At 45.4% G+C, this 9368-nt stretch overlaps 2 protein-coding genes across 6 annotated transcripts in view; one reads left to right on the top strand and one right to left on the bottom strand.

Annotated features, from left to right (window-relative positions):
• LOC140341904 (protein S100-A1-like) lies at positions 1-4384 on the bottom strand. Of its 4 annotated transcripts, none has more exons than XM_072427838.1 (3): positions 4106-4384; positions 487-683; positions 1-218 (listed from the first exon to the last, which is right to left on the bottom strand). In XM_072427838.1, exons 2-3 carry the CDS (start codon positions 622-624, stop codon positions 75-77), a joined length of 282 nt encoding a protein of 93 aa, XP_072283939.1. In that variant the 5' UTR covers positions 625-683; positions 4106-4384; the 3' UTR covers positions 1-74. The 4 variants fall into 4 exon arrangements, with proteins under 4 accessions (XP_072283939.1, XP_072283942.1, XP_072283940.1 ...); XM_072427841.1 differs by lacking the exon at positions 4106-4384 and adding an exon at positions 3116-3465; XM_072427839.1 differs by lacking the exon at positions 4106-4384 and adding an exon at positions 2300-3103.
• A 32-nt stretch (positions 4385-4416) lies between these two features.
• Positions 4417-9368, top strand: part of LOC140341903 (protein S100-A13-like) — a 6363-nt gene continuing 1411 nt past the window's right edge. Inside the window, exons 1-2 of one of the 2 annotated variants that reach the window (XM_072427836.1) lie at positions 4417-4546; positions 8959-9114. In XM_072427836.1, coding sequence (XP_072283937.1) covers positions 8965-9114 — 150 coding nt within the window. In that variant the 5' untranslated portion in view covers positions 4417-4546; positions 8959-8964. Of the gene's footprint in view, positions 4547-6962; positions 7119-8958; positions 9115-9368 lie in introns of those variants that run through there. The other variant, XM_072427837.1, reaches the window with a different exon arrangement.

The following is a 9368-nucleotide window of genomic DNA, read 5'->3' as shown; positions in this document are numbered from 1 at the left end:
ACATTTCTAGTTTATTGAGACATCAATCTGTGTACAAGAGGCTCCGGGATAGTTAAATGAGCATTCGGAGCGTCCTAGCTGTTCTCGCAGAAGAAGGTGTTGCAGGCCACGGTCAGAGAGGCCACCAGGATGACAAACTCTTGGAAGTCCACCTCCCCATCTCCATTCTCATCCAGTTCCTTTAGGATCTTGTCCACCGCGGCGGCGTCTTTCTGTGTCTAGAAAAGGAAGACAAAGAAGTTTAATCCATCTTTGTATTCGTTGCCCTGCCCTGGCCCACCTACATTAAACTAAGATTTAGGGTTAGCATATTTTATGTCTGGTTTCATTTTAGTAGTTGGCATATCAAGAATTTCTCCTACACTTGGAAATTGTCTACCCAGCCCTGAATATAAATAAAAGCATGTTATCCAAATATTGGTGGCCAAATTACTCTACAAATCCCAAAAAGTGCAGAGCTGAAGACGCCCCATCTCATTGTCTCACCTCAAGATGTTCTCCAAGCTCATTCTGTAGAAGATCCTTCAGTTCCCTCTTACTCAACTTATGCTTGTCACCTTCCCGAGCAGAATACGTGTGGAAGACTTCAATAAGGGTTTCCATGGCTCTCTCCAGTTGTGACATTTTTGGATGGTCAGGTCAGTGGACGATGGGTGCACCACCAAAATACTGTGGTTGATTATCTGAAAATGATGAAATGATTGATATCTATTGTTCAGATGGAGAAGGACAAAGGTCTCAAGAACAAAACACAATGGTTGATTCATACTGCAAGAAACCAGGAACATAATGGGAAGACATGTGGTCTCACCAAACAAATTGGAGAATTAAGGACTTTGTTTTTGTGAGTGGCCACATTTGTATAGGATATAGTTGGATGTTTGGTGGGACAGCAGAATTGGATTACAAGCGGGGGATCAATGCTGCCATCAACTGAGAACATTGGATGAAATGAGTCATTGTGGTTAGAAAGAAGAAGAGGAAGACAAATACTGTAATTCCAAGATATACAAAGGTTTGCTCCCAATGGATTTATAGGTCAATGTGTAGTTGTCTGGTTTATTACCAAAGGGTCTAATTGTTATCGATATTTAATAGTGAATAGGTGGAAGCCATGTATTAGGAGATGGAGTTGTACAAAGGATGTCTAAATGGGACAAGTAGGGCTATTATGAAGATGGAATGTGGAAACATTTTTTGTTGGAGAGTTAGATGGATGGACTAAGGGGTCCAAAAACTGGATGGTTAGAAGATGCGAAGACTAAGATTGGATATGTGTTAGAATACAGATATCTTTACAGAGGAGAAACATTGGAAACATTTTTTGATGGACAATAAAAGAACTGGAGATTTGAAAGGATGAACTAAGGAGTCCAAAAACCGGTTGGTTAGAAGATGAGAAGACTTTGTATGGACAATACAGATATCTGACTGATGAACTGAAAATTATATGAATTTATGGTCATAGAGAAGTAGTTTCTCAGAAAGTAGGTGGTCCAACTTTTGAGGGTTGAGCAAAGAACCCCCAACAAGGCACACAGGAGGTGGCATGTTTATTTTACAGAGATCAAAACATTGAGCGGTGATATTTGACTTGGGGAATGGAGAAAGAAAGGGTTCAACTTGGCATATCAAATGTTGATCTTGGAAGCTCTTATCTAATGCATTGAGGAGAAATCTAGAAGACTTGTTTCACATCAGTTGAACAACAGTGGTTTCCCCAATTCTGATGCATGTCAGGAATATACCCCAGAACTTTGACAACTTGGGCTACCCTTAATCTAATCACCATGGTGTCATGAAATAGGTTGGTGGTGGCTGGATTTAATAAGGTGTTTTAACATTCTACTACAGCATATTCCATGGTACCATTGTGGTTGGATTATGGTGACTACACACTACAATCACCTAAGAAGAGGAAGTCAATTGGATGGGCAGGGAATCATCTTCGGCATTGCACAATGGTCCAGTAGCTAGTACTTTACCATGACCTGGACAGATGGGAACCTTCACAAACCTAGAGGAGTTTGGTTCTACAGGGAAGGACAATTGGAGAAGCTCTGATGGATGGATAGGTGGATGGACAGAAGAAGAACTGGACCAATGAGCAGAAGTTCTTGGGACTAGCCAAGGTTGGCTATCTAAAAAAAGACCACGGGGGAAACCAAAGAAGTGTAGAGCTGTAATTTTCAGGAAGAAAAAGATCAAATGTTGGTGTTAGATAGAAAAGAAGACAACCAGAGAATTATTCCATTAGGAGTAACTCACGGCACCGATGGCGGTCAATGTCCGGACTCACCAGGCTGGAGGTTCCTCTGTAGCTGCTGCTGATGACTGCTCACTTCTGGTCTCCTCCTCAACCGCTGGTCTCCTTTTCATCTTCTTCCTCCAGCGTATCTATTTCATCCCAAACAATGAGGTCTGTCCTTCTCAAGTGTCACCATTCTTATTTCCATACCATCATTGTGGAGCAGAAGGTACATCACCCAGGAGACCAGAGAAACCGGACTCCCAACATGTAGAGAACCTTCTGAGATGCCAGTCAGCTGCTGTTATTGAGCCGCGTCCTATGTTAGGGATCCCGGTATCAGCTGTCCCTACACACAGGGCATGATTGTGCTCCTTGTTTACATAACAGAGAGCATGCTGGGAAAGGGCCCGGTACTCCCGACTTTTTTTTATAAGGAAATCCAAATAATAATGGTTATACACTACCCAAGTATCAAATGAGTCATGGATCTGTTTCTAATAAGACCTGGCATATGTTGGCCCGGATTATGACTTCATTGGATATAAAGAGAACCTGTCTGCTCCCCTAACCAAGCAGTCCTTTCATAGAAGAGCCATTGTAGTCACCTCTCCTGTGATGTGTCTCCTACCTTTCCTTCATTTTAGCACTGTGATGTAAAGATGGGGGGATGAAGTGTGGTGGGGACACTTCTTACAATCGGCCACATATAGCCCCTCCCACTGTTTTCTCGATTGACACCACTGACTCCTCCCATTGTGATCTGCAGTGTCTGGGAGGAGGTACATGTGAGACAAAAATGAAGGAGGATTTGGCTCAGTCAGGGGAGCCAAAATTATTTTAATGAGTCTGTTCATCATCTAGTACCTGGATATGGAACATGTTTAAGCCATTATGCAACAGACGTCAATCTTGTTAGGTTTACGCTTTTCATGAAAGCATGGTGATCTTGGTGACCTTGTTTAGGCATTTCCTGTTATAGGGTGACAGCATTCGGTCACCAGGGCCAGATTTCTTACAAAGCCACCGAGGCCATGGCCAAAGACAGCATGACCACTAGGGGGCGTCATTTTACCATCTGTGTAGACGCTGGCCGACCAGCTGTACTGTGACAGAAAAGCAAAGTGATAGAGAGGTCACATATAGTGCAGAGGTCTGAGCGGAGTGACATTTGTATGGAAGGTATCACTCTTCTCTCTCCATTCTTTTGTCCCAACTTCTGCCCCCATCTTCTCTTTCTCCCCTCTCCCCCAGCACCCTATCTCTCTTCTCTCTCTTTCCTCCTCTCCTCTATCTCTCCACTCCCTCCAGCACTCTGTCTCTTCTCTCTCCCCTCTCTCTCTTTCCCCTTCTTTCTCCGTCTCTCTTTCTCCCCTCTCCTTGTCTCTCTCCCTCCTCACTTTTATTCAGTTCAGGTGGAACATCTTCCATGGTTTATTTTGTGTTTCAGCATCAATGGCTGCTGGGTGGGGGGACAGCACAAGCTATCCTGTCTGTGACCACCTCCCGATCTGCTCCTGCGGTGTCACCACATCATGGGGGCTTTTAATGCCATTAGGGGCTGTTCCACATAGTCCACTGCTGTTACCATCAAGAATCCCTCCCTGAGAAATCCCATGCAGCTATTGCCAGACTTTATACAGAGAAGAAGTGAGTGTAAGGAGGCTCCAGGAGATCAGCAGCACTAAAATGACCAATACAATGTGGGATCACACCTCAATAAAAGTGTGTAAAGCTCTGCACATCAATGCACCGTGCCAGAGGGCGCCGCGCCAGCTGCGTCTTTCGTGCATTTTGGTAAAAATGTGCATTATTAGGTAATGTGTGAAAAACACATTTAATCTGATAACCATTTACCGCTTTATAATTTTGTCCTGCAGTCTATGGTGGACCTCTAACCTCCATCCCTCCGAGATAGATTGTAAGCTCTTCTCCTCAGGGTCCCTCCACGTAGCACCTCATATTCCGCAGGTAATTTGTCCATTTCTTTCATGTCCTCTCTCCTGCAGACAATGACCTCATCAATAATAAACAGTTCATTTTAGGGAGCAGGTCCTTATTCATGCTGTGCCACCCTACACACCACTCTGCACTCACACTGCCCCCTGCTGTCCTCTACCCTCCATTACAGCTGGGATTAAGGAATCTCCCTGGGATGAGTCAGGGATTCCCAGCTATGAAGAGGCCTCAGTCATCCCAGCACACCTCCTCCTCCTCCTCCTCCTCCTGCACACATCCTGTTTTCAGCAGGCCAGGAATGACTTAAAGGGACAGACGCTTCATTACACCGCAGTGCCTGTAAGTAGGAGGTATCAAATCCCTACAAGTAAGGAATTGTATGCTCTGATTCCCTATGTCTGCTCCCTAAACATACTGGGGGTTCCCTGTCTTAGCTATGTGCATGCGTCAGACTGAGGGGCGTGACTTTCACTGTCTGTCTATAGTCACCAGGAATCCTATTGGCTCTCACAGTCTAATAGAGATACAATGTATCCAAATGTTAGTGTAACCAATGGCAGGGCCCAAAAGCAGTCACATGACTTGCCATGGGCTGGAGTGATTGACATTCTGGGATGTTGGGGTGGCCAGGCTTTCTTTGTAGGTTGTGGGGTAACCACTTTGGTTCTGGGGCTTTTCAGGATGGCTGCTGCCCTCTCTCGGTCCGTGTCTTTACCTGCCAACCAATTATTAGACCGGTCTGTATAGCTGGTGATCTGGGGTGGAGATACCAAGCAGCTACAGCCTGCCAGCATGCTGCAGAGAAAGATAATGGCTCGCTGAATAGAAGCAGTGGTCTCTCTGCAGAGATCAGACATGCCCCTGCACAGTCAGTGCTACAGCTGTCCAATCAGCAGGAAGAATGAGCTTTTCCCATTGGACAACTCTGGATCTGACTCAGTAGGGGTCATGTCAGTGCAGAGAGACCGCTGCTTCCACACACAGAACAACATTGCAGAGAGTGACAACATATCTGTGGTGTATTGTCACACACTAACCCTCCCTAGGAAAGATGAGACTGTGTATAGATGGCGTGAAAGCGGAGAATTTGGGTGAAAGTCCCATAAAAATAGCTGAACTGGTCTGACTACAACTGCCATAACACACCCATGTTATGGACAATAGGTGAGCAGAGGGGGAGGTTACAAATCAGTAACATTGAAACACCGGGAGAGGGAAACAGTGCCGAAAAATTCAGTGCCGGGTGGTGTGGTTTGCTCAGATCAACCCAGGCCACACTCAGGTATCTAGCGACTGCTGTGATAAAGCCAATTACATGATAAGCCTCATAGACATATTGATATTGGGGTATGCAGCTATGGAGAATATCAGGGATCCACTGGTTGCTCCTTGTCATTTACACAGAGGGGGCCGATATTGGGGGAAGGGGGGTATTTGTACTTAGGAGATGAGTGAATATTGGGGTATACTCGAAGACGGGTACAGATGGGTGTAATTGTTTATGTACCCAGGAAAAGGGTATATATTTAGGTAAATAGGGGAGGGGGCGGGTATCAGATTGGGGGAGGGGTGAAAAATTTGGAAGATGGGTGTATAATGGGGTACACAGGGGGCAAGTATTCGATGGGGGTACTGCAAGGGCAGGAATGACATGTGGGTTAGAGCTATAACACGCTGTGGTATATAGTGGGGTACAGGTATAGGGCAGGTATAGGTTGGGGGTGTTGGGTATAGCACACAGGAGTGTACTGAGGTAAACATAGGGCAGGTTGAGAATGGGGGTGACAGTTATAACGTACACGAGTGTATTGGGGTACACAGAGGGTTAGTATAGGTTGGGGGTAATGGGTATAGCACACCAGAATAAATTGGGGTACACAAGGGCAGGTATAAGTGTAGACAGGAGTGTATTGGGGTATTCAGGGGGCAGGTATGGGTTGGGGGAGATGGGTATAGCACACAGGAGTATATTGGGGTACACGAATAGCAGGTATAGATTTGGGGTGATTGGTGTAGCAAACAGGACTGTATTGGGGTACACAGAGGGTAGGTATAGGTTGGGAGTGATTGGTATAGCACAAAGGATCTTATTGGGGTACACAGAGGGCAGGTATAAGTTGGGGGTGATGGGTATAGCACATAGGAGTGTTTTGGGGTACACATGGGGCAGGTATAGGTTGGGGGCAAGTATAAGAGTAGACAGGAGTGAATTGTGGTACTCAGGGGGAAAGGTATAGATTTGGGGTGATGGGTGTAGCACACAGGAGTGTATTGGGGTACACAGAGGGCAGGTAAAGGTTGGGAGTGATGGGTATAGCACACAGGAGTGTATTGGGGTACACAGAGGGAAGGTATAGGTTGAGGGTGATGAGTGTAGCACACAGAAATGTTTTGGGGCAGGTATAGGCTGGGGGCAGGTATAAGAGTAGACAGGAGTGTATTGGGGTACACAGAGGGCAGGCTTAAGATGGGGGTGACAGTCATAATAAACAGGAGTGTACTGGGGTACACATGGGGCAGGTATAAGGGTAAACAGGAGTGTATTGGGGTATTCAGAGGGCAGGTTTAGGATGGGGGACAACAGCTATAATGTACAGGAGGGTATTGGGGTACAGAGGGTATCAAGGAGCTGAGTAATGATGAGGAGTGAGGGGTTAATGGCACCCGGTGAGAGGGGCGGTGTAGAAGGTGGGCTGTGGTTGGGGGGCGGTGTGGGGCCCCCAGTGGTGCACACTGGCTCCTGTCAGGGCAGCAGAACAGTGGGTGCTGTTGTAGTGCCGGGATTGGTGGGTGTGGTGGGGTGACATATAACTGCTCTGTCAGAAAACAAATTTGTTATCCAGAGAGCCAAAGTGCAGACTGAGCGCAGGAGAGGAGCCAAGCAACATCGCTTTCCTGTCCCAGATACCAGGTGTGCACTAACTGCTGGACTCACTAATACTCTGCTCACCAATGCCTTACTCACTGATACTCCTGTTACTATTACCATTGATACCTCGCTAACAACTATCCCATAGCTTTCTATTACCCTTCTCACTGACACACTGCTTATTATTTTTAATACTCTAAAATTACCTTTACCCTAAAAGTAACCCTTCTCTTACTGTTACTCTGTGCACTGTGTCTCTGCTCTGTCACACACAGTGCTTTGTCTCTTCTATTAATCTGTGTTTTGTGTCTCTGCCCTCTGTTACTCTAATTACTGTGTCTTTCTCATTGTTACCCTGTGTACTTCTGATGTAGACCACATTTATGTTACTATTTACTGTTACTCTGTACTATATCTCCGTACATATGTTTCTGCACCTTGTTACTCTTTGTACTACATCTCTGCTCACTGTATCTTTGTGTAGTTTGTCTCTGTTCCTTGTTTTTTTTTCTGTGTAAAATGTCTCTCCTCACTATTTCTCTGCTCTGTCACTCAGAGTACTATGTCTCTTCTGTTTCTGTGTATTATACCTCCTCTGTTACTCTATACACTATGTCTCTGCTATCTGTTACTCTCTGTGTATTATACCTCCTCTGTTACTCTATACACTATGTCTCTGCTCACTGTTACTCTGTGTAGTATGTCTATTCTGTTACTCTATACATTATGTTTCTGCTATCTGTTACTCTGTGCACTATATCTCTGCTCCCAGGTACTCTGTGTATTATACCTCCTCTGTTACTCTATAGACTATGTCTCTGCTCACTGTTACTCTGTGTAGTATGTCTATTCTGTTACTCTATACAATATGTCTCTGCTGACTGTTACCCTGTGTAATATGCCTCGCCTATTACTCTACTCACTGTTACTCTGGTTACTATTTCTCTGCTTCTTTTACTTTCTGTGCTGTTTCTGCTCTTTGTCCCTCTGTGCACTATGCCTCTGCTTACTGTGTCTCTATGTAGTATATTTCTGTTTCTTTTTACTCTGTGTACTATGACTCTTCTCTTCTGTTACTCTAGGTACAATATCTCTGCTCACCAATAATACAGCTGTGTTCACAATTTCCTATCTCACTGCTTAGTAGGGGGCTGGTATTACTATCACTCCTTGTTACTGCACTCACTGTTACTCATCTTGCTCACTCAGTTGTCTGTGAGTCGTCTCACTATTATGGTGTTACTTTTACTCAGGATGATAATGATCACCTCTCAGTAATACTTCATACAATGTTATTCTGCTCACTACCTATCAGATCACTGTTACTCTGCACACTGTTACCCCGTCCTTGTCACAGTGTAATCCACAGATGGGTCACTAATACTCTGCACATCATGGGCATTCTATATATTACTCTGCTATTACTAAATGTGTGTCTCTGTGCATTATTACTAAGTTTGTATGTACTCCCCCCCTGCATTCCCAGTATTACTGTGTATATTACTACTACTGTTACTCTGTGCACAGCATTACCACCTCCCTCCTAAGTCTGCTCAGGGCTCCTGACAATCAGGATGTGTCCAATCAGACTGCAGATTGTGCCACATGTGGCCAGCTGTATGGGGTTTTTACAAATTTACCCCGATTGAGCTACAGGAGACTTCAAGTGCAATGTTAAGACATTTCAGGGCACCTCAGCATGCTGTAAGTGCTGCTTAGCTGAAGTATGAAGAATTGGGGTCACTGTCAATGTTAGAGGGACATAGTAGGAAATTCTAAACCTGTTTGGCCCCATTTCTATTTGCACCTCAGCAAGCCGGTCCCCTGGCTTCACGTACCTTCCCCTACCTAAAACTGACCCTTCCTTTCTTCCTCCCTCCAGCTGAAAATGGCCACAGAACAGACAGAGGTGGAACGTGCCATCGTCACCATCGTGTCCACATTCTTTGAACATGCCGGTGAGGAGGGCAAGAAAGAGACCCTGACACAGGGCGAGTTCAACCAATTGGTGGGCAAAGAGCTCCCGGGCCTGATGAAGGTGAGTGACTGAGCCCCTCCCCATCCTGAGGGGTCCCAGGTATCCCAAACCCCCATAGCCCCTCATAAATGGTCCCCAATCCAATCACTGAGTGCATCATTATAAAGGGCCCCCTATCCAATCACTGAGTGCATCATTATAAAGGGTCCCCCACCCAATCACTGAGTGCATTATTATATAGGGCCCCCCACCCAATCACTGAGTGCATCATTATAAAGAGTCCTCCATCCCATCACTGAGTGCATCATTATAAA

Source organism: Pyxicephalus adspersus, chromosome 12, assembly GCF_032062135.1.
Source record: "Pyxicephalus adspersus chromosome 12, UCB_Pads_2.0, whole genome shotgun sequence".
NCBI classification, from domain to species: domain Eukaryota; kingdom Metazoa; phylum Chordata; class Amphibia; order Anura; family Pyxicephalidae; genus Pyxicephalus; species Pyxicephalus adspersus.
The sequence above is the reverse complement of the archived record's forward strand: the minus strand, read 5'-3'. Positions and strand labels throughout refer to the sequence as shown.

Excerpts from the sequence above, each read along its gene's own strand:
- LOC140341904 (XM_072427838.1), bottom strand. The coding sequence starts at position 624 with ATGTCACAACTGGAGAGAGCCATGGAAACCCTTATTGAAGTCTTCCAC. Across the intron at positions 219-486 it reads AGCTTGGAGAACATCTTGAG|ACACAGAAAGACGCCGCCGC; the intron begins GTGAGACAATGA and ends TTCCTTTTCTAG.